The sequence below is a fragment of the Chlamydotis macqueenii genome, chromosome 5, assembly GCF_036417535.1.
Source record: "Chlamydotis macqueenii isolate bChlMac1 chromosome 5, bChlMac1.mat, whole genome shotgun sequence".
NCBI lineage: Eukaryota > Metazoa > Chordata > Aves > Otidiformes > Otididae > Chlamydotis > Chlamydotis macqueenii.
The window spans coordinates 9,292,048-9,317,961 of NC_141560.1; the positions used below are offsets into that span (position 1 = coordinate 9,292,048).

Genomic DNA, 25,914 nt, shown 5'->3' on the forward strand with positions numbered 1-25,914 from the left:
TTCTTTTCGTAAGCATACGTGTCTCACCGCTTTATTCTGGTTTTACCTAGTATTAAATATTTAAGCTGTGTTGGAGAAAGCATTCAAATTTCATCAGAATACAGAAGTCTTCTAGACGTCTCTAATTATCTTTTGCCAAATCCACTTTATCTGTGATTAGTATGAAAGGCTGAATGTTTTTGTCAGGAGCTTATAGCTTTGCTTTTGTAATAGGCTGCATTTTAAGCAGCCAATTGGATTGCTGTTGGCCTTTGAAAAATGTAAAATGCTTTGAAGGAAGACTTAAATGAACCAGTAGAGATTGTGCAAGCACACACATTTAATCTCGGGACTATCTGCATTATAGTTAAAGCTCTGGGAAACTAAAGGAATTGCACTGGAGAATAATCAAAGGGTACGGCTTTATTACACGTCTGTTCTGAAAACGAAGGGGCTGTTTTCAATGGCTTAAAGTACTAGGTGCTGCTCTGATAAAAGGAAGAAGACAGCACTTTAGATGCTACATTAGAAGGTTTCAGGGACGTGTCCAACTGTGAACTGGATGGTTAATTTGAGTACAGACGCAATGCAGGGGCTGCATGCAATTCTTTCTCATGGTCACCAGAAATAATTTTGAAGTAACTTAAGATTAAATAGGCCCTCCTGAAGGATGAATCTTCCCAAAGATTTACCTTTGATTGTTAGCTCTGAAACAAGTTTGGTTTTTTTTTTATTATCACTTTAAAATTGAAAATGCAGTCATTTTTGATTTGGACAAAAAAAAAAAAGGACACTTGTTCACTAGCATGCTTTAATCTTCAACTGGGGTGTTTCTCAAACATAATATTTTTAAAAGACTAGATGGAATTATAGTCTTGACACAGAAAACAACATGAAAGATCAATTTGTCAACACTGTGAACAAAGAAAGTTAAATTCATGTAACTTCAAGAAGAAAAAGAATTTTATATTTTAAAACTGAAATAATTATAGGACATCTAGATTACATGGGTATTTTTCTCGCTAACTTTCCTTGCAGTATGATTCATAAGTCTTGCCATTTGCTCCCTTATGAGCTATATAGGTAACGATATTACATGTGTGTTTTACAGGGACATGCTCTCCAGCTGAGATGAATACATGTGTCTTAAATAATTCTGAAGGTGCACACTATATTTGATTATTTTCTTCTGATTGTATCAAAGGGATGTTTAATACCAAAATATCTGTTGAGAGTCAATGAGACTTATTAAATAAATTACTTGCTTTTATTCCTATATGCCTTTTTTGTCTTTCTTTTTTGGAGTCTGCCATTCTTTTTTCATTGTCTTTGAGACAGATAACTGAAATACCACAGGCTTTGCTAGGACTGTGGGGGTTTTGGTGTTTTGTTCTAATTTTTTTTTTTTAATCAAGTAACATTATTCCCTAAAGTCTACACTATGGAGCTGAGATTATAATTTGTAAGCAGCACAAACAAGATTGTAGACTTTCAACTGACACAGAGACAATTTTTAGCCTTTAAACATAGGTGGAAGTGACTGAGGGAAGCCCTGGGAAGCCCTGGCTTTCAATATTAGCGTCAGTCTTTTTTTAGGTGCTTTGTCTTCCCTTATTCAGTTCTGATCAGAATTTCTGTGTCACACACACATACCCATACTAGACATCACAAGGTGATCCCGAGTTGCTCGTACAGTGATTAAAGAAAGGTCAGTTTCTTTGCCCATATTACCTCATCAATTACTTAGCATACTACAGTATTAGTACAAGATTATCTTTAAAAATCCTCATCTCCAGCCTTGAGAGTCTTATTTCATTCACAGAAACACAAGAGGATCTTGTCCTTTTCTTTGCTATCACTATAACGGGACTTCTGAATTTTTATTTTTTTTTTTTAGTTTTGCAAATTCACATTTGCAAATTATGCATTAAGGACACATCTAGGAATAATGAAAGGCTGAATCAGTCTTTCTTTATTAAAGGATTTTATAAGTTTGTCTCATTAAAAGCAATTAGTAAGTGTTAGCAGTTGCTTGTGGATTACCTGTAGCCCATGTTGACGACTGGGCTTAACAAAATCATCAAGATGGAAGATTACCAAACTGACGACTACAAGGTCAAACTGCATTTCCACCTAAAAACCACAAAAACAAAAAGCAGAAAAACCCTTCAGACCAAAAAAAACTACCCAACCCCTATCCCTGAAAAGCTTCCTTCAAGTATTGGAGCTCTAGAAGTACACATTCTTGTAGCTTTGGCAAAGCTCATTTGCTGATCTTAATTGGTAGGATATATTTCAAAAGAATTAACTTTCCATCCCTCCATATGTGTGTGCAGATTTTAACAGGATGTCAGTTTTCGTCTGTCCCCTGCCTCGTCACTGCTGTGGTCAAATACTGTGTTCTTTACATTGCTGCTAGAAACACTACCTTCCTTTCTCAGGTTTGAGTCTGTGAGTCATAGGATTTCTACATAAATGTCTGTTCTGCTGCGATGTCATAAAGCATCACTTACCATGAGCTCAATAAATACAGAGCTGTACTATGTTGGGGAAAGGAAAAAAAAATTGGAAATAGCACTCAATGGAGTAATTTTCTGAACTCTTGTAAGAGGTGTTTTCAGCTGTAAAGGTTATATTCAGGTGGGTATCTTCTCTTTCAATGAGAGTCTTAAAGGTAGAGGAGGAATTAAGATTCTGGTCTCTGGTGTTGCAGATGTCCGTGGGTCAGCTGTATGTAATTTCTGCACATTGACATAGACGTTTTAGGGAAGCCAAATATCCATGAGAGAATCCTAATACTTACCTATTTCAGCCAGGGTTTTCTTTGACGTTTTAACAGTTAAATGCTACATGGGATCCTTGACTGAATAGTTGGCATCCCTTTAAGAAAATGTTGTGTTAGATACCAGGACCGGGCACACTTTAACTGCAAACTTGAGTACAACAAAAGCTCAAGTACAGGTTAGCTGGTCTTTGTAGATACATCTTGCTGACATTTTAGGTATATATCTCTCTCAAAATATTTTAAGGCTACCCTAATTGTTCCTCTATTTATCGAAAGAACAGTATCCTACATCATTGCACAGTAACCTGTTTGCATGCATACTTTTCCTTGGGAAAGTCTCCTGTGATTAGAGTAGTGATTTATTGTATGTATAAATTGAGCAGGAGCTACTGCAGGGGAAGCTGAGGAGGGGTTGGGCTGAAGGCTGAGCAGTCTTGTGGTCTTCACCAGCCCTGGAAGATACTGTACAAATCTGTGTCATCTGTTTATATGTTGTCTTTCTGTTCAGTTGTAGTCCCTAAAGCAACCACTGATAGATGCAGTGCAGAGGAGCCAAGACTCCTTCATTGGTCCGAGGTGATCTATGTCCGTTTCTGATTAAATTCTTGTCAAGAGTTCCTGCTATTTCTACAAAATTTGGCTGGGCTTTTTTTTTTCCTTTCTAGTGGTTCTATGTGATTTTTCTCTGATAACATACAGCTTGGGCTTTGTTTATCTGCTTATTTGTGGAGAAGTTCCCAAAATTTATTGTGAATGTTTTAATTTTTTTATTTTATATGTTTACTCTTTATTGATCACTTTAAAGCTTATAGATGCATATATAATATTCTAAATTAGGATTGGTTGTAATATTTTAAAGGGAATGCCCTTGAAACATCAAATACCCTTGTAATATCTTGTGGTATGATACCACTGAAAGATGTATTTGCAGCTCTGCTTTTATAGTAGTCCTTTCTGGGAGCCTGTCATCTGTAAAAATGAAGAAATCTTGAAATAATTTTGTAGTGAATTCTTTGCATGATGATTTAAAACTCCAGAAGATAAATATTTTCCTTATCTTATAGGCAGACCAAACAGCTGAACCCACATATTTGGGTCGTTGCAGCAATACGGAAACCCATTGAAAGCAGTGGTTCGGGGGGATCCTCCTCTTAGATCAGCTGAACAGTCTTGCCCTAACATTCTGTAATACACAAATAACTGTCCTGAATGCAGCTTCAAATGAGTTTTCAACAGTTACAGACCTAGTGACCTGTGGAAATATTTCATGTTAGATTGTTTCTTGGGGAATAAGAAATACCAAATGGCATTTGTAATGTCACACTCCTCCTAAGAAGGTGTAATTCTGTACTTTCTCCTCCATGACTCTCCAACTCTGACAAGAAATACTAGAATTTATGTGTTGTGATTTGTTAAAAAAATGTAAATTTGTGTTCAAAATTGTCAGTCTCTCAGAAAATGAGAAGTAATTAAATAGAAAGTTCTACAGATTTGTGCCATTTCTGTAGCCTCTCATCTCAAGATGGTGTGAGAAGCAGACAATTGTAATAACTTGCTGTTACTCCTTTCCAGCTTAATTTGATCTTGTTCCTTAATTCTGACAGATTGTTTTTCATTTTCCCATCTGTTCCATAAAAATCTCAAGTGATTGACTCCTAGGAAAAAATAATGTCTAATGGCTGAGCCATTTTTAATGAGTTGGTATGAGTTATTTAATGAGACGTGCTGAAGAAGGCAAGCCAAGTGAGAGATTGGGCCCGGGGTGGTGGATGTAAAGAAAGGTAAAGGGCAACCATATGCTTCAGGTAGTCTCATCTCTTCTCTTTAACCTCAGCTTTAGACTGCTGCTGTCTTCAGTTTCAGGCAATGCACATCCTTAGACCCATGGGCAAAAAAACCAAAGGTTCAGTAGCTGTAATTCCTTTTCCTCTTTTCTTTAGTGCAATGTCTACCCTCAAACATTATCACTTTGGGGAGAGGAACAGTCATACAAAGGAAAAAAAAAAAACAACATCAAAGAATAATACTTAATTTAAAACATTCTAGGCTGTGTTTTAACTTCATTTCTTCTAGCAACATACACCATAACTCACAGATATTCTAGTGTTAGGTCAGAAAGAACCCCCGTGCCAGTAAACGGTGAATGTGCTCCTCCAGCCTCTCTGAAAGCAAAAACCTTTGCTTTAAAATTGCCTACAAACAACATCTCCTGGGGCAGGAAGCCATCAATATGCAGTATGAGTCTTTGAGAATAGCAACCATGAATATAAATGTTAACATCTGGACTTCTTCCTTCTGTTTTGGTTTTTATATGTTATTATAATAAACATTAACATTATTTTTAATAATCATCAAATAGCAGTTTCTCTGGCAGCTTGAGATTTCATTATTAAATCAAGTAGTGAAAATAAATATACAGCTCTTTTACAAGGAAAGTTGAAAGTTTGACTCAACTCTGCAAATATGCCATTGTTAGTCTAATCTATTGTAGAATTTATAGAATAATGAATTAACTTTCCAGTTGCATACAGTGAGGCATAACAAATGAGAGAATGCTACCATGGTAATGAGCAAAATATACACTTGTGTTTGCAGGTTTTAATGGGCTACCAGCTAAGGAGAGAGACTTTTGTCTGCATTTTTTTTAACTAGTAAAATCTGAGAGTAATCAAAGTGAGCAGAGGAGATCAATGCTCCACACTTTCAGAGCATCTCCAAATACTCACCTGTCAAGTTTCCCTATGACATGTATTTCAAACAACCAGAGAGGGTGGGGGAAAGATTAAAATGTGGCTTTTAAACCACTGAATGTGGTAGCAGTTAAAACTGCTTCTGGTTTAAAATTGTACAAAATTGGACATGGATGGTGTCTGTTTTAAGGTCCAAGCTCAGCAAATAGCCACAGATAGGAGATGCTCTGTGCTTACACAGAAGTCTCAGGCTCTGAATAAGACTAGAATGTGCCTAAGAGTTAAACTATCCTAATCTGGGACTGATACAGGGGAAGAAAATGGTTTTGTCTTTAAGGATTTTTTCTTGTTATTATTATCTAGTAGCAATGTTCCTAGAGTTTAATTTTTTTTTTTTTCCTTGGGAGAAGGAATTGATTGGTGGCTTTGTCTGCATGGTAGGAAACAAAAGTGACTTAATTTAGGGTAAATTCTCATGAGTTTTGGGAACGAGACCCATTGTCTATCCCTCTTGATGGATTTTGGACAAGGATCTTGTTGCATTGTGGCTTTAGTAATAAATCTTCTATGTATTTATGTAGTTAAATTCACAAAATGTAAGTTTAATAGTTCTGCATTAATCCTTCATAAAGCATTGATCTTTTGTTTTTTGTCTTCTTCCTCAGTGTGTCAATCCTGATCTTTAATACTTCTCGGCAGTGCTTTGTTGTGGTGAAGCAGTTCCGCCCAGGTAATCCTCTTTTTTTAGATTTACTTTTGCTCTCTAGTGAAGCAAGCTTTTAAGGGTTTAGCAGTTAAAAGTTGGTGCATCTGTGGTGATAAAATCTTTGTTCAATATTCTGTTTCTTTGTATGATAGCCCACCCTTTTCACTTGTTCAGAATTTCTAACCAGGGAAATTTCCATTACAGATGAAACGAATGATCAGGGTAGCCTTACATTCTGCTTTTGGGCTAGTCATTGTCCTCTTTTGGATGAAATTGCAAAGAACTCTACAATGATCATGTAATACATTGCTTTTATTTGAAGTTCCTTCTTGACCTATCTAGTATTTAGTAGGCAGCTTCTGTGCAGAAGCACAGTATTTCTTTTTTTTTATTTTGGTCTTCAATATTTCTTTTTTTTTAATGTGTTATTTTGCATTGTATACTTGGGAATTTAAAATGAGGAAAATTTAGGACTGTATACTTTTTCATTGATAAATGGACAGCTTCATTCCACTTAGATATTAAGAACTTAGGTTAATATATTTTTTTTTCTGAGTTTTTGTATCTGTTATTTTAATTCAAAGGAATATTTATTTTCTGGAAGTTAAAAATGAAATGCATATTTTCTGCATGTTAATTAAGAAAAAATCACAAGATATTTCACTAACTGTTGCTAAGAGACCATTTCAAGAATGCTCATGGTAGACTTTATAGGAAACTTTCTAGGGTGGTGTCATGCTGTCCTTTCTTACTGACAGTGATTGACAGGCTCTTCAGTGTTGTGCAGCACAGTTTTACTGACAGTGCATACTTCTCATGAAGCACTATGTTGACTATTAGAAAGTGTTTTGTTTATTTGTTTATCAATAATCCAACTTCTTTTATTTGCCAGACAAATAAAATGGCTCATATAGCTGTTGCTGTCTTTGAGGCAATCTTAGGCAGAAGCCTTCATATATGTGTGTTTATATACATACATATATGTACTGGACAGCAACATGTTCGTTACATCATCCACATGGAAGTGTCAAATCTGCCTCAAAAGACTGGACTATTCTTGGAGTTAAACTGTTCCAGAGGCTGGAGCTGCTCAGAAACCTGGCCTTAGGGAAAAACACTGGTCAGTCAGACAGCCCATAGCAATTCAGTGATTGCAACCATGCCCTTACATTACTCACATCACTGTATTTGTATTTCTGTTCCATGGTTATTGTCTGCCTTGGTTCCTGTTCCACAAAGCAAAAATAAAGGCTGAGACTTTTGTCATTGTTAGCTTCTAGCAGGGTCCCACCAGGAAGGCAGTAGCTCGTTGCTTGTGAGCAAACCACACATCCCGGGTGAGGCAGACAGGGCCATATTTTTCAGTGTATTGTGGACCTAGATCATCTTGAATTATCATAAAATCACATTTGGAAGGAGCAGAGAGAAAAAAGTTACACGTGTATCTCAGTAGTTTTCATATTAGTTCCTCACCTGTGACTGATTGGCAAAGGTCTTGGACAGTGCTCATTTAGGTAGCCACCTGTAGCTTAGCCCTCGTCGGGATCAAGCCATGCGATCTCTCACTCACTCTCCCCACCCTCCGAGGGAACAGGGGAGAGATAATGTAAGAAAAAGGCTCGAGATTTGAGATAAGGACAGGGAGACAAGATAGAAGTTACTGTTATGGACAAAACAGACTCAACTTGGGGAAAACTATTTATTATTAGTAGTAAAAACAAAGCAGAGTAATGAGAAAGGGAACAAAGTAACTTCCCTTCACCCCTCCCTCTTCCCAGGCTTAACATTATCTCTACCACCTTCCCCACCCCGAGCGGCACAGCAGGGAATAGGGAATGGGGGTTATGGTCAGTTCGTCACTTGTCGCTTTACGCCGCTGCTTCCTCGTCAGGGAAGAACTCCTCACATTCCTCCCCTGCTCCATCGTGGGGTCCCTCCCACGGGCTGCAGTCCTTTGTGAAACTGCTCCAGCATGGGTCATCTCTTCCACGGGGTGCAGTCCCTCTGGAACGGCTGCCCCAGTGGGCCCTCCACGGGCCACAGCCTCCTTTGGGCCTCCCCCTGCTCTGGCGTGGGGTCCTCCATGGGCTGCAGGTGGATCCCTGCTCCTCCGTGAACCTCCATGGGCTGCAGGGGGACAACCTGCTCCACCATGGTTGTCACCACAGGCTGCAGGGGAATCTTGGCCAGAAGCAGCCACTGCTTCTCCTTCTTCAATGACCTTGGCGTCTGCGGCCGTTCCTCTCAGAAGAAATTCTTCACAACAGGCAGGCAGACGCCTCTCAGGTTCCTTCACATCTCCTCTCCTCTCCACTTCTTGCAGCCAGGCCGGGCCGAGTTGGGCCCAGTTGGCCGCCCGGCGGGAGGCCAGAGGGTGAGGCCTGCAAGGCCTACAAGGCTCGTGCCTCCCCCTCTCTGCCCCTGCTTCTGCTTCTTCACTTCTTCCTTTTTTTTTAATTTTTCCCCCTTCTTAAATAAGTTATCACAGAGGCTCTATCACGGAACATTCCGTCGTCAATTGGCTCAGCCCTGGCCAGTGGCGGATCCACTCTAGACCTTGCCGAGGCAACTGGACAAAGCAAAAACTTACAGCAGCTTCTTACAGAAGCTGCCACTGTAGCAGCCCCCCCCCCACTAAACAAAACCAACACATCAATTTACCACGCATTTTCAAATATAATAAAGTAATATGTTCCTGGGAAAGTCTAGGTTATTACCTATGTACATGTGCCCTGTTTTTTTCACTGTAAGTATAATGCCCTTTTAATGGATTGTGATGTTTGTTTATGCATTGACTTAAAATAAACAGTATCAAAGATTCAAATCTTAAGCCCTGTTCTGTTTCAGGAGGTATGAAACATGGGTGCAATCAAAAAGAAATCAGAAATTTAAAGAAAAGCTAGCACATTCCCCAGTCAGCTAAACCTCACTAACCCCTCAGTCCATACTGTTGTTTTCTTCTCTTTAGGGACAGCAAACAAGTTGCTATATGAATCTTTCAATAACAGTTATGATCTTATTTGGTGAGTTTGGTTGAGCCATCTATCCTTTGTCCCAGCTTTGCAGAAAGGAAGGCAAGTACATCACTTCTACTGGAGTTTCCACTCTGAGGGTTCTTATTTCTGAGTGGCTCCGAGGTAATTAGTCAAGATGTTTAATGAGCACTAGATGTTTGTTTGAGTCCTCACTGTGCTTCTGCTCATTGCATGTGTCCATCTGATGATGGAGCAGACTGCCCAGTGATGATGAAGTGGCAGTTTCTGACCAAAGCAGCATAAGCCATCGGAAGACAAAAGAGCACTCAGACATGGGACTAGTGGTTGGATGACTGTGCTGGGAGCTGAGCTTTTGCTTCTAGTTTCTGCTCTTCAAACTCTTTGTGCATTTGCAATAAGCTGAGAACCTGTGATGAGGAAGAGGAGGGTCACAGGTTTCCCTCTGAAGAGTGTGCGCTAGCCAGTACGCCACAGACTGCTTTTCCATCCAGTACTTCATCTCCCTGCTGCATCACTTGTGCAGTCAGTCTTGCACCTTCAGGAGAGCTATGGGGGACTCCTCTGTTCCCTGATGTTAGCAGGAAGGTTGGTTTTCTAGGCTTTGCTTATGGATGAGAAATAAATTGAGTTTGAACCTTTGTGAGTTTGATGATAGTGAATTCAGACTCTGAATCCCTGATGAATGCTCTAATATTTGAATTCTCTTACAGAACTGGCTGGTACCACTTATTTTCTTCCTCACCTACAGAGAAAGCTGTTACTGAGCTTTAAGTGATGGCATATTGCAGGACTTTGCTATGAAGAGGATTGCTGGACTAGGTTCCTCTGGGAATACAGGTTTAGATCTGCACAGAGCCCACTTGTGCTGAGGGAGAAGGAGAATGTTAGGTGCCTGCAGTAAAAACGTGATGGGTTTCAGAGATTCCACAGACTTGTAACAGAGTTTCTTTAATCACTATTTCATATTTCTGTACCCCAGACTCTTACCTGCATCTTGTTTTGATGCCAGGGTCCTTTAGTGAGATGCATGTGTTGTTCCTTTTTGTATTTACTGCTAAGGATATATCAAAATGAAAAAAAAGCAGTAAAACCTCCAGTATTTGGCTCATCTCAGAGTTTTGGAGGCAGTTGTTGTTTATGATAGTTGTCATAGCTTTTAGAAGTTTTTGGAATAATGACAGTAGACACCCTTCAAGGATCTGTCCCTCAGAGTCTGCATGGAATGTATTTTCTGCTGCCTTCATGCTGCATTTTAAAAAGAAAACAGCCCTTGTCATGTCTTTCAAGTAAGAAATGGAAGCTCCTTTCTTTAACTGCTTAAGTCTCGGAGGATCAGATCTAACTACTACAAACAGCTTTGAAAGTTTTAACTTCTGGAGAAAGATTAGTTTTTGGACAATGGACTGATCTAGACACCTCCCTTTCAAGTGCTGATCTTGCTATACTACACTTCTGAGTGTGGCAAGAAGCATTGCAGAGGGAGCCGAGGCACAAATTTCTGGGGTGTACACTTCCTCAGAGGCCAGGTGCTTGAGAAGTCACTGTAGTACTTTACTTTTATGCAACAACATTTTTCTAGAGACATTGTGTATCACAGTTTTAAGAAATAGTAAGCTAAATCCAGTAACTGGAAGAACAAAAGGTTGTCCATTAAATGTGAGCTTTTTTATATATCAGTCCTGGAAGATTTAGAGTGGGAATTAAAAGATAAGCTGAAACCCATGTTACATGTATATGAAATATGAATGTAAAATATTTTAATGGAATAAAGTAATTTCAAATTTTAAAATAGTTTTATTCAGAGTGTTTTATAACACCCTTATGGTAACCTTTTATGAAAAGCAAGAGGATAGACATGAGGAGATTTCAAAGAAGAAGGAAGTGGGATTTTACCTGTAAGTTAAAGTTACAATGGTCTGGAATCGTCAGTAGTGGTTCTTTGCATGTTAACATCCAGTACTGCAGTTCTCACTTAGGCAAAATTTCTGTTGACATCAGTGAGAGGTTTTACTTAAGTAGGGACTAAAATCTGGCATTTGCACTTTCTTTAGGGGTGCATTACAGTGGCAGCTGTTTGTAGATTAATTCAAGAAGTCTTTTTCAAACTCCACACAGGAATCTGTGCAAGGAACTATATGTTCAAAAGAGGATTTTTTTTTTTTTCAAACAAACTTACATGCTTTTCATACCCTTTCTAAATAACAGCTGAGTTGACAGACTGAAAGACTCATCATTGTGCACATGGTACATAATGTACAACCCAACTTCCCTGCAAGATAACTGCATAGTTTAAATTAAATCCTGGTATCTGCATTGCCCAACAAATGGACGCTGTATGGCACTTCTGGGACTTAGACTTCTTGGATGAACTAGCTTCCTTTTAATATATATTTTTTTTTTTAAGGTGTGCATGGATTCATTCCAAATTATGTAAGCACAAACAGAATTTAAAGAAGAATTTTACAGAAATGACAAAATAACCTTTGTTCTCTAAAATTCCAATTTCAGTGTGGCATAATTTTAGCAGATAACACAACTGAATTCCTTTTTACTCTCAAGTACTATGATGGTTATAAATTTCCAGGGAAAATTTGTGTACCACCTTTTTTTTCTTTTTAATATGAATAAATTAACATCCTCCCTTGTTTCTTTTTATTTTGCGGTTTCTTTTTTAAGCTGTTTACATGTGTGAAGTAGAAAGGCGTCATCCTGAAGTCTTTCAGAATCAGGACAAGGAGAACTTCTCTCGTCTAGAGGATCCCTTACCTGCTGTGGAAGGAGTGACGTATGAACTCTGTGCTGGCATTGTAGACAAACCAGACCTTTCTTTAGAAGAAATTGCGTGTGAGGAAATCTTAGAAGAGTGTGGCTATCGTGTTCCCGTTACAGACCTAAGGAGGATCACTTCTTACAGGTAAATAGCAGTAAGTTAAAACACTTGGCATTTTGTTGTTTCACAGATTGCTGAAGTGGCCTGAATGTAAATTAACGTTCCCTGTTCCCTTATTTAAGCAGTGTGTTGGAGGAACATGGACATCTGAAAATATATGAAAGGTGTAATTTTCAGCAAGTGAGGAGTATTTACAGAGACTTAAGGAATTATAAACTCATAATTATGGTATTGAGTTCCCAGTAAGAATGATACTATGGTGATTTATTCCAAAGACTATTAGAACTGGGAAAAGTTGCATTGGGCTCTCCAGAGCAGTTTGTTGCTGTTCTAGATTAACAATGGAAGCTGCCTAAAATGGACTCTGATTTGCCACTAACAAAATTTTCCAGAAGCATGAGAACCTATGCCGTTAGATCTCTTAATCATATTTAGGCTGTAATTAAGTTTTCTTTGATTTGGACAATAACTAGTATTATATGTGAAGATTTTGCTGATTTGACTATGAAAATTTTTACATTATATTTTTTGCAGAGTTTCAAATAGTTACTGAAATAGATTTAAACATGTTTTAAAACATATATTAGGAGTAAGAGAAAAACTTAATATGTAAAAGGAAAAATGAAAAATGTGAGTTGTTGGAAGGGACAAAAAAAAAACCAACAGGAGAAACTTTGCACGCCGCTTTAATCCCATTATATCTCCTTCCCAGCTTTTAGTATTGTTATCCAAAATGTATGTATGTATGTTTGTATTTTACAGACAAAGCAGCAGGTTTTTTACTTTATTTTGCTTGACATCTCCATTGAACTAGGCCCTGTCATTGGTTTTTAATTTGGGAATTGAATACAAATCCACAGCTGTCAATCCTGGCAAATGTTATTTCCTGCTGGATTAACAAGCAGTGCTTCTGTTGAGGGGCGGGAGTGAATCACAGGAGCTGTCTTTTACAACTTGAAACTAGATTAAGGGTTTTTTCTACTGAAAGAAAAAGTGTTTTCTAGATTTATGAGCAAAAGCTGTCTATAGAATTTCATAGGTTGGGTGACACTGACAGGCCACAGCATGTAGATATATACATGTACATATATCTGTGATTACACATACATAAACACAAAATAGGAAGACTGGAATATATGTACTGTAGCTGTACAATTTTGTAGCTTCGTACTTTCTTTGTTGATAAATTTCTTTGTATCTTACAGGTGGTTGTTTTATCAGTTGCTTTTTTTTTTCAAATTGCACTGACTTGCAAAGAGAGTATACAATTGGAGTTTTTTCTGTTGAGACCCATGCAAAGGACACTTATTATGTTAATCCCCTAATCCTGCTTTGTCTATGTGGGCACAGCTTTCTGCCCATGGCAAACTGTGCTGAAGTCCAAAGTGCCTGTGTAGTATTTTTAGATTAGATTAATGTGAAAGGTTGAAGCCTCAAAGATGGAATTTTACAGTTTATTTTGTCGGACTTCCTATACTGTGTATTAGAATTTTATTCTAAGTGTTACGGTCTTCATATTAGGAGTGTCCTGTTCTTCTTCCTTCAGCCGAAGACTGGCATATCTGTCTGATCCTTGAGGATCTGATGCAAAGACAGGAAGTAATTGGTTCCCCTATGGTCTGCTAAGGACTTTTTTTTCTGTAACAGCTATATTACATATAAGAATTTCTGGTCTTTTTCTGAGTGCAACAGGTTTTTCCAAATGGTTTATGCTGCTGTTTCATGCTGCTACTGTCAATACAAAGCATTGACAAAAGTGTTGCATTAATGCAAATGCATGCTGTTAATAATTAAAATACATCATGCGCTTCTACCATTATCTGCCATCCCAGTGATCCATGTAATAGTTGCTCTACATTAGTTATTGATCTAGCATATTAGGTCAGAGAGAAGCCTTAGAAAACAATTGGAAGGTATTTTGGGAGGATCTCAGCTAGACTGCTCTTCTTCCAAAGATCAGACTCAGCTGTATTTAAATCACTTCCGAAAAATGTGCATCTGTGCTTTCTCTAAAATCTGATAATTTCATAGCCTCTCCAAGCATTCTGTCTGAAGTGTCTAACCGTCTGTACCATGAGCAAGTTTTTCCTCATGTCTTGCCTAAATTTCCCTTTCTTTACTTCAAGTCTGTGAACTACCCTGTTCCCAGTGGACATGAAGTACGCATGAAGTACTTCTACATCTTCCACATATTTTTTTCAACGTCTCCTCTGTATTTTATTTTTGCCTATGCAAATCTGAGTTGATTTAAACTTTCTTTTTAGACCATGTTTTCTAGATGTTGGATCACTCCTTCTGCTATCCTCTGCCTTCTCTCCATCTGGTCTGCATATTTCTTAAAAACATAGTACCCAAAGTGGAGGACAGTACTTTAGCGGGGGCTTTGCCACTGACATATAGATTGGAAGCACTATTTCCCTAGTCTTACAGATGATTTTGTTTATATGCTGTAGTATGATGTTTGCCTTTTTTGCAGTGGCATTATCTTGTTGACTTACGGTGCACACTGTCTCCCCTATCTCACAACTATTTTCTGCAGCACTACTACACCGCCGTTCACCTCCTCTCTGTGTTGCTCATTGTTGCTGCCTAAACTCAGAGCCCTGAACTTGCCTTTACTGAATTGCATTCTATTTTTTCAGACCATTTCTCCAAGTTGTTGGCATTATTTTGAATTCTAATATTCATCTCTAGCTTCTTATAAATAATATATCTCACCTTTGCTACCTGCAGTCTGTATTTCAACATACAAGTCCTAAAACAAAGTACTGAATTCTATTGAATGGAGGCTGGTCCCCAGTGGAATCCTATTTAGTTTCTATTTCCAATTTGACAGTGATATCTATTTCATGAGTACCATTTTTATACTAGTTTTGCACTTATTTCACAGTGTCTTTGATTTCTAAGTATATCACGATCTCCTGACTTTGTAATGAAACTGTCACATCAGGTAGCATTCAAAGCCTTGATAAACTGAAGTTACATTGTTTGTGTTGCTGCCCCTATCTACAAGACCTGTTGTCCTATTAGAGATGATATTTATTTGACTGCACTTGATATATTCCTGGCAAAGCTATTAGCTGTTGTTCCTTTCTTGATTCAAATAAAACCACAATAAAATATTTAGATAAGTATAATTAATAATTACTAAGTTAAGGCTATTTGATTTTTGTAGATTAAAACTCAAAGTTGTGTGCGCGGCAAAAAGGCTTTCCCACAAACAAGGGTTTCTTTGTTGTCACAACCTTTGGTCTGAAAGTAAAGAGTTGTCTTGTATTCCTAATGACATCCCTCTCTGGAATCATGGTCATGAGAAGGAAATTGCCTGCCTGGAATAAAAGCAGGACTTGAGCTAGACTGAAGGGCATGGAAAGCAGAAGACACATCAGATGTAAAGGGAGAGATGGTTTTGGCTAGGGAGGTCAATACAGTTCTGTGGCCAATGGATTAAAAAGAGGGGGGCATGGACAATGCATAGGGAGAACGTAGACTAGGGGGGAAATGGAAGAGAAAATCCTCAAGTAGAAAAAGAGGAAGAAGAGATGAGGAAACAATGCAGAGAAAAAACATGGGCCGCAGATAAAAAGAATGGACTTGAGGAAAGTACATGCATTGTGGTGGAGAAGAAATCCCTTTAACAAAATCAGGAAAGTACTTAGACTGTATTCAGGTAGAACTTTGCTTTGTTCTCAAGCAGTGGGAGCAGTAAAGATTGGAGGTAATCTGAAGACAGCAAATTTTTTTCTCATTTATTATCAAGGCCTGCAGCAGTGGTTTTGGGGAATTATATTTTTTTTATGTTTCCCAGTTTAACTACAATACTTCTACAAATATTTCAAAAGCACATACAAATAAGCCGTTGGACCCCATTCTTAAACTCTGTCAAAGCTCCTGTGACATGAAACTCATTAGATAGAAGTCAGTCCCTGAATTAAGCAGATCTCAGACTGAATTACCTTGAATGATCCACAGAATAGCTGTGAAGTCAATGAGAAATCAAGAAAGAAGCCAGGAGTTGGGGAATTTACGCTAGTTGAGTAAGAATCTTTGGAACAAGTTGTTCCAGCAGCTGGAGAACACTACGGCGTGGGTGAATGAAGGAGACTGGACTAGGGGCGGGTAATGAGAAAGACAAACATATTAAGAGGGACTTGACTGGAGGAGGTCAGAAGAATCACACTTTGAAGAATCAGAAATATCTGTTCCTATTACAGAAAAATGCCAGCCAGAAGATGAACTGAAATGCCAATGGTTCCTTTTGCTGTATAGGCAGAGGCAGGAATCATTCTGGAAAAAAAAAAAACCTGTATTGTTTGCAACCTGTGTGGTGAGGTTCCTGTTGTAATGGCTACACAAATTGCTACTTTTGTGCTTGTTGTACAATAAGTTACTTCATTTCGGTATTACAAAAAGTTTGTTTTCTGTTCTGGCAGCAGCTAATCCATTTTGGGAGACTTCCTGAAAATTTTGGTGCCTACTGATCTGTTGAGTTCTTGTCAAAAATAGCTTAGATGGTAGGTGTGGTGGGCGTAAAGGAACTATTTAGGTCAATAATAAAAAGAAGCTAGTGCTATAGTAGAATAATTATAAACTGAGGCTTCATTAAAATGGTAAAACTGTTCGTTTTTAAAAGCTGTAAAATAAATCTGTACGCTGCCCTTGAGTTTTGGGGGTTTTTTTTTGTTTTTTTTTTGTTTTTGTTTTTTTTTTTTCCTAAATGGAGAATTTTGTAAGTCAACAACGTTGGAGTTACTCGTATATCAGATATAACAAATTTTCTCTCTGTCATGGTATCCCAGCAGTTTTCGATTTGAATTCCGTGTGAAATTCAGCTGTGAGTTAGGTTTCTTAGGTTGAAGTACTTCCAGCTGTCTTCCTTGAAACTTGTTTCCTTACAAGACAGGGGCAGGGAAATATGTTGTTGTTAAAGATGTTATTATTTGCACTGCAATTTGCAGTATTTTCTTTTAGTTCTTGAAAATGCTATTCTTCTTGAAGGATGTTTATAAAATTATTTAGCCTTAAGTAACACTTCAGAGCATCAGGATAAAGTTGAACCAGAGCTTCTGGTTCAGCTTCGTTTTCCCTTCATTCTGACTTTGTTTTCTCCCAGAGGTTGTAATAAACTCTTGGCTATGAGCTGGATACAATGGGGGCTGCAGGTTCTGAACCCTGCTGCAAAAAAAAAATCAGATGGATTAGTTTAAGGGCCTGGTTATATTAACATAGGTATTTACTTTAATCTTCCTACATTTGATTTTTTTCCCAAAAGTATACAACAAAGAAGAGCATTCAGAGAATTAATATTGGATGTTCCAATTACTGTGCTATGGCTATTAGCCTCTGTGCAATGAGGTAAAAATGGTTTGTATTCACAGGTTATTATGTAGAAAGAATAATAGCCTTGAAAATGTGGGAGTGCATTATAATTAGAAAGATCACCTGCTAGTACACCTGTTGGGTGATGGCATAATGTAATATAATTTTATGTTAATTACTTCTCTGCTTTTTTCCTGCACCTGCTGCTTATAATGTCAGAACTGTACAAAGGTCCTAAGAAGTGACAATAGGAGCTGTATGTCACTGTTCATCAGTTTACATGTTGCATGACTAAATAGATCTTGATTTCAGCATAAATAACAGAGATTTGTGTCACATTTATTTGTAAACATGAATTATGTATTCCCTGTATACCCAAATTCTACATCCAGATGGCTTACATCTTATAAAAGGATATATTGCATTTAGGAATTTTCACATTAACTGTGTCAAATTAAAACAAAAGATGTATTTATATGTTTATAGGAACAGGTAAATGCTGATTGTTTATAGATTTTCTATTTGTTACATATTAAGAAATGATGAGAAATTTAGCTTTTAATTGCTGTCTATCAGAAATCTAACTTAAGCTAATAAGTCTTCACAATAATAAGTCAATTTATTTGTTTCCCACATTGCAGCAGAGGAGTAGAGAAAAGATATTGTTTATTTTCTCATACATGTTTGTTACTTCAAATAAAAAATCTAATACTTACGAATGTAATAATTGGTTTGGATAGAGGAGCACCTAGACATGAGAAGAAGGCAAAGCTAATCTTGAGTACTGTTTTGAATTTCGACCCTGCTTACACATGTGCACATCTGCGTACATGCACATGGGTCCGCACACACTCAGTTTGAAGAAGAAACTCACTGTTACTGAGCACTGGCAAGCATATAAGGTGGACTCAATCTCACTTGTGGCTTTTAGGCACTACTAAACTTTTTTTTTTTCAGGAGTAAGATACTGTTACCCCCTTTAAAAAAGAAAAATATATATAATGTATCTTTATGGTTATGAACTTAGTGAACAAGTGAAAAGTCCCATTTTGTGAGCTCTGTTTCACGTGCTGTGTGTTTCCTCATACATTTCATAAAAGGGAAGAGCTAAACAAAGGCTTTGTGATAGCTGCTATTGCCGTGTTTCAAAAACAGATTGGAGTGACAATCTGTCTCTTGTGTTTTCCTTGCTCTAAGAAGGAAGTAGATAGAAAATGCTCCAGTTACGGCCTCGTTCTGTCAGCCAGTCTCACCCCTGGGCAGGAGGTGAGGAGAAGCACTTTGCAGTCATTCTGCAGAAACTGCTTCTCTGCTGTCCTGTTGCCCACAAGTGTGTTGCCCACAGCTTTGAAAGCCATAGCATGATTTAATCACAGTGTTTGAGTGTTTTATTTAAAATGAAATATGGGAATGCAGCATACAATCTTGTTTTGATGTGTTAAGCTTACATTTAAGTTACTATTGTGATGAAAACCATACCACTTTGATATCCTTACTTTGACATGCTTACATTATTAGACTTGCTGTTGTCAAAGGTAATGGAGATTTCTGACTATCTCTGAAACAACACAAAAAGTTTAGTGCTAATAGAATTTTGGTTTTAAAAATCTCTCTGTGTTGATGTTACATAGTTTGTGGACTTAAGCTCTAATGATTTGACAAAGAGTATTTGTCAGACATGTAGCTGTTAATTGAAACAACTATAAACTTCTCAGAGGAAACTGATCTTCATGATAAAGAGACAAGGAAAAGAGAGCTGTGTTTTGTATAGATCATTTGCATTTGTCCCATGCTGGTGAATAAGAGTCAAGCACGGTATAGACACATCAAAATACATCTGGAACAATCAGCTAGGGCAAGCCAGGCTCAGTAGGTCTGGGTCAGTATGAGCCATGACATGCCTGGTCTGGGCTGAACCTGTGGAGTGAGACTGCAGCCTGAGTCTCACCGTGGGCCGGTGTGGTGAGTTCAGACCATGCTTGCCCTCCCCTAAACCAAGCCTCTCTGGTACTGGGAAGGGGAGACACTGTTATCAGGAAGGTGGTTTTCCCAGGGTGAAACTCATCACTTGCGGTTCGGGTGTGCTGACCCCTGTGATTTCCACAGATGCAAAGCTAATGAATATAGCCGTAATCTGTTAATAGGTGACTCATTTCAGACCATGGCAAAAGCATTTTATTTGTAATGTGAAATACTAGGGCCAGGAAAAGCATATGTCACAAACTTGGGACAGAGGAAGAAAGTAAAAAGGAATATAACCATTAATAAAGGCACATCAAAATTCCTTAAACATCACACTCAAAAGTGCAAGTGAGTGTGCAAAAGCACAGGAAGTTCCTAATGACAGATAAACCTGCAAGCATACTGAAAACGTAATAGCAGCCTGTTTCCTCTTTATCAGTCAGACCCGCCTTCTCCCTGTCTTCCTCCTCTGGCCCCAAATACCCAAATCACTGAAATGTGTACACATTTTCCAAGGATATGTGTTAAAACACGCTATTACTTCAACCAGATGGAGGCTCAGAATGGTTTCAAAGCAACAAACGTGCTAACTTTTTGATTTCTATAAAAATCAAAGATACTAAGACAAATGAAATGTCAATAGCATTGATTTTTGGACAGGCAGGATACATTAATATCTAAGAGTCTGGAAATGTTGTGAAAGACAGCAGTAGGCAATACTGCAGAATATTTAATTTAGTAAAGAGCATTCCACATGGATCCATGAAAAAATGTTCAACTGTCAGAGTAGGCCAGAACATTTACAGAAAGAAATAGCAAATAAAAAAAGGTAAGAAATATGCCTTTTTATGAATTAAAATATATCCCTGTATCTTTCAACCTCTTTCTGAAACCATTGAAATAGACATGTAGTTAGACAATGAAAACCATAAATATGTGCATAAATAATGTCATGCAATAGTCTTCAAAGTCACCCATCTGAATAGTCAGAGGATTCTAATTAGTCTTACGAACATTAAATTTGCTGGTTTTGGGTGGGGAGAAGAGCAGAATAGAATGAGTATTAATATCAGCACTCTTTGATTTTATTTGTAACTCATTTGGAAGTTTTTATTACTTTTTAATGAATAACTCACGGCAGAGTTGTACCACAGCAATGTAAGTTAAGTAATCAAATAAGAAAGAATGAACATGTGGATATGTCCTCCCTTAAATATGTACTGTTGCAAATTTTTTGTTGTTTCTGTGGCAAATTATATGCCAATGTACGTGAAGAAATGCCACAACTTTGGGCATCACAACAAAGGCAAGAAAGACATTGATGTCCAGTGCTTTCCTCTTTTAAAGTATATTCGGTGTAGTAGCCACTCTTGATGTATTTAGTTCATAAGAAAAGAAACATTGATTTAATAGAAGTATCATATGAGTAAATACAGTGAAATAATGGCCTGTTGAAGTCACTCCATGGTATTTGAGCCACAGTGGCAAGAAACTGAATCTTACAGTGTAACACCTCAGGAAGCAGTTTTCCTTTACTTTAAAGAACTCCTGTGATTTCCACAGCTACAGCTATTTCATAAGTAAATGGTCACAGGTGGTATAGAAGGAGATCAAGCTGTAAATAATCAAGCCAGAACGTTCGTATAGAAGGGCTTCTTAAAGTCAGTCTCTGTGGTTTTTTATATAGCCTTTACGTAATATCAGGTGGACATGGGTATACTCAGCTTAAGAGCATTTCAGTTCTCCAGGTGGGGCATTTCAGATGACTTGACACTCATCAGAAATAACGTAACATTAAGTATATTGTGCGCAGTCCTGTGGTTTTTCGTAGTACCTATGGAGACGAGTAAGCTGCATTCTTTGTTTTGCAAATTTTACAGTATAAATTAACATGTGTTTTTTATTCTTATTATCAATTACCGAAAAACCATCTCTGAACCTCAGCCTTCCTATGTTTATTTCATTACTAAAAATGCAATTCTTGCAGAAACAATTGAAGAACAAGTAATCTCTATATACGGAGAAAAACAGATCTTGGTCTGTAGTTGGTTGAAAAAAAAATCCTTTCTGCCTTCTCACACAAGAAAAAAAAAGAAGAAAAAGAGGGGACAAAAAATGAAACAGAAATATGTTCTTCCAGCAAGGCTCCTTCCAATGGACATAGCTACGATAATGAGGAGTTGGTGGTCGGTGACAGATATCAAGGTAACTGAGCTGGAGGAGGCTGTTCGCGGAATGACTAGAGCCTAAATAGCCAGCCATGATGGACTGTCAAATAGGTCTGTTTGCTCTTAATCAGTATTTTATTTCCCATGTTGCTTTTTAGCATTATATATTATTGCTTGGTAATACCAAGAAAAATATATTTTAACACAAAGTGAACCTAGTACACTGTGCCATCATCCTCATGGCAGAAAGGGCACTGATGGCACATAAGCATAAAATTGCGAGCTGGTTGCCGATAGCAACTTGATGAAAAATGAATCTACCTTATTTTTCTAATGAGATCAGAATGATTAAGCCAGTGTGGTGGGCCCAGTGTGCAACTCCTGCTGCTTTGAGAGACTGCGTTTGTGTTGTGCTGTAGGCTGGCTGGATCTTCTGTTGAGGTGAGATGAGTGGCAGCACGGCTGGTGAATGACATTACTCTTCCAGACAGCTTCCCGCTGGAGAAGGGAAAAGGGAGTGTGACACGGGGAGTCCTGAGAAGACATTTGATCTCATGCCTGTGGCACGTACAGTCTGTGGATGATTATCAACCCCAGATGGCTCTTTTATTGCCAAACCATCTCTGATGGTCATCGAAATAGCGTACAAATACCAAGGACAGTGGCTGCAGAAAATAGGTCCGTAGGGAAAGGAAATACTGAATCAGATTGACTGAGGAAGGAGGTCATGTACTTTGGTGAGAGTGGAAGAGAGAGGGAAAACTGTGTAGTCTGGCCTCTTGCTGCATCTGAGTTGGTCACATTTTGTTGGTTAAAATGTGTGTCAGAAAACCCACTACTGACACTGAAATAAAGTGATGAGACCAGAATGAAAGAAATCCCGTAGCAGCCTTCAAAGCTCCTGGAAGTGCCAAAGATGCTTAAGTTTCTCGAGCGCTTCATAGAGATACAGGAATGATCCTGGAGTTGTGAAATGTCTTCCCCAAAGTCACAGAATGTATGAGGAGTAATGTTAGGAAAAGAAACTGGTTCGCTTCCTATTCTGTGTTTTAAAAAAGACTGTATATTGATCTAAGAAACCAACTTCAATAATCACTATCAATTTTCCAAACAAAATAATTGCAAGTGTTCTTGGAAAACTGAGAGGCAAATGATTAAATCCTGCTATGGAGTGTGATTTATGGTGGATTAACTGAAAGATTTAGTTGACTAATGGTTGGGTAAGTATGGATATACACTCTAAGATCGTAACACTGCTACAAATCTTAGAATCCTGTGTATAATACGGAAGCTAATTTTTCAGTTTGCCCTAATGCCTCATTCATAGTTCCAGTGAACTTTGGATCCAGATTCAATGTGAAAAGTCACTTGTAATCCTGTGAAATGAAGAAGTTGTGATTACAATGTGAATATTTTCTTGGAAGGACTAAATGAGTGGATTATGTACTTATCCCTTATTTAATAATACCTAAATGAAATACTCCTAAGGAAATTGAGGATTAACAAATAAGAAGTATAATACACAGCAAGCAGTCTAGCTGAAGAAAGACTACATAATCTAAAATATCCTCAACTAAATCCACTGTAGCAAATTTAACAGGGAGACTGAATTACTTGAGATACACGTGTGCTTACAGTGGTCCATTTGGGTCAGGGCTAAAGTTCAGGAAAGATAGAAAAGACTCACAGGCTGCCTTTCTGTTCGTGTGCCTGAGTAGACGACTCCAGCTGAGAATGGAGATAATCTTCTTAAGAGTAAAAAATCTAAATATTTGTGTAAAAACAAGCAAACAAATGTAGGATCATAGCATACAGATGCACTGAGGAGGTTCATTCTGTTGTTTGTAAATCTCTGAGTCCTCGTGCAGTCCAGCTCTCACGAAGGCCAGCTGAGAACCTTCTGCTGACTTCAGTATATGTAGAACAACTGTTCACCAATTCAAAAACTGGTTTTTTTTTATTTTCTCCCGAACTATCATTTTTCCAAAGCTGCAGAATATATTTGAGGACAGATCCATCTCATATGCAACTGTATTAAAAAAATTTTGATATTTCTGCGTGAAAGTTGCAATCCATTTCTGTGTTAATGAAATTGCATTTATAGGTTCTAAATTACATTAACAGGGGTTAAGGACATGCATTTTCATGTTGCTTGGTGACACAAGTTAAAGATCCAGGTTTCCATTCCTAGTTCCTAGCTACCTTCTTTTTATCTAAAGCGAAGTTTTCTCTCTGCTTTTTCACAGGTCTGGAGTTGGTGTGACAGGTTCCAGGCAGACGTTATTTTATGCAGAAGTAACAGACCAGATGAGAACTAGTGAAGGAGGTGGTCAGCCTGAAGAAGGAGAGCTGATTGAAGTTGTAGAAATACCTTTAGAAGACTCCATGAAGTTTGCTTATGATGAGACTCTCCCAAAGACGATGGGTGTCATCTTCAGCTTCATGTGGTTCCAGACCAACATAGCACCCAAGCTACCAAAAAAATAAAATGAAAACACTATGGTTTTAAGAAAAGCTTTCCTGCTGGTTCTGTGGATACAGAAAACTGCCTTCCTCAATCAACTCAGCTTACCACAGAGCAAACCTTTCTTGAAATAAATTTGGAAGTAAAATCTGAATTAAAATCCTGACCCAATTTCCATCATTAGCAAAACACTTACTGGCTTCACTGAGCCCAAGATTTGCCTCTGAGAGGCAAATGTTGATTTTCACACAAAGCCTAAGTAAATGTGTCCAGTTCTTCTTTTTCATGGCACTGCTCTACCACTCTTTTGAAGAATTGCTCAGGACCTCAGTGCAGCTGCTATACCAGCCTGTCGCTGTGGTCTGTACGTACCGGCAGCTGTGTATTCACTGTAGTTTCTGGTTTTTTTTGGGGGGGAGGAGGCAGCAAACCTTAATAGTCACAGATACCCTTACTGAGTTCTGCACAGCTTTCAGGGAGCAGCTTTCCCTGTGGTGTGTAGCTGCTGTACAGAGAAAACGTTTGCATTTCTGAACACGCAAACCTTTATTTCATAAGCAAACACGCCTGTAAATCCTTCTGCTAATGTGTCATTTTGACAATAGACCAGCTGTAAGATTATGTGCTTCTGTTTGTTCTCACCATAATGCTGAGCAGCAGTGACGGTGATAGAGGGATGAACGATGGGGGCTTCTACTGGAACATATACTGCTCTGTGTGTTTTCTGGATAATACTTGATTAATTACATCAAACTTTGTCCTCTAGAGTGAGACTTGAGAGGCCAAATTCTTTTAATTTGACTCTGAGGTGACTAATACAAGTGATTTCTCTGAGGTGTTTTGTGGTCTCCGTTTCCTCATCACCCAAATGGGAAGAGTGGGACTTGCCCCTCAGATAACGCTCCTTGAAATTGGATGGCCGGAAGTGCTTTATGGAGAGATTTTATCATCACTGGAGCAGTTTACGTTGAAGCCCATACAACCTGCACAGATGCACTGAGCAACACAATTTGATTTAATGAAGTGGTCTAATTAGGTTGTATATTATTTGTTCTATCAGCATCACTTAGATGTGGACTGTTTGTCATGTAAAACTGTTAAGAACATGAATGAAAGAGAATCAAGTCTGCAACTTAATTATGCACTGGTTTATATTATTCACTGAGTTAATGTTAATTAACGACTATATTATATGTGCTTCTAGGATTGCTGAGGTACTAAGCAATGTGTTTAGAAGATGACTACGGCGAATGCAAACTTTCATATAGCAACTGGAATAAACGCAGTACGGATGCATGATGGTATCCAGTGGCTGATTTAAAATCACTGCAAATCTAAATACATGTATAAATAAATAATTTTTATAAAAATGCTTTTAGAAGCGCTAGTTGCTGGTTCTACTGACAGGGAGGAAAGGTCCTTGGAAAGCGCAGCCTCCGTCTGTGGGAGTCAGACACCTTTTGTGGAAGTTCAGCCACATTTGCGTTGAACTGTGCCTGGTCTGTGGTGAGTCAAGGGCTGAGTTATCATGAAAAGTAAATAAATTCTGTCTGTCTGATGTATTTACATTGGAAGGTGTTTTAGGGCGGGGTCTCCACTGCTCTGCGTCTTTACGGTGTCTCATACAATGTGTCCTGGTTGCTGCTGAGGCCTTTACAAACATACTACAGTATGTATAGACATACATGTAGTAAGACATTGTTTATATAAGGTCTTTTCTTCCAGGCGGTAGTTACCAAAGTATCTGTTTGATTTGCTCAAAGTTACTACACGGTAGCTTGTTGCTCTGTTTAGTGTTAAGCTAGTAAGTGTTTGCGTATACACGTCAAAAGCCTTTTTTTGCTGCATAATGCAGTAATTTGGAAAAATAAATTGGTATAGTGGAGGAGGGGTCAAAGTTTGAAACTCTTCAAAGCAGCATTTATGTATTTATACCATTTGCCCCAGAATTACAA

General features: G+C 38.1%; 1 protein-coding gene across 2 annotated transcripts in view; it reads left to right on the forward strand.

The window, feature by feature from the left end:
* NUDT14 (nudix hydrolase 14) overlaps positions 1-24,793 on the forward strand; it is a 61,944-nt gene extending 37,151 nt beyond the window's left edge. For both annotated transcript variants that reach the window (XM_086749584.1, XM_086749585.1), the window contains 3 exons: positions 6,120-6,184; positions 11,833-12,070; positions 23,742-24,793. In XM_086749584.1, coding sequence (XP_086605710.1) covers positions 6,120-6,184; positions 11,833-12,070; positions 23,742-23,982 — 544 coding nt within the window. In that variant the 3' untranslated portion in view covers positions 23,983-24,793. The remainder of the gene's footprint in view (positions 1-6,119; positions 6,185-11,832; positions 12,071-23,741) is intronic.
* The last annotated feature ends 1,121 nt before the right edge of the window (positions 24,794-25,914 follow it).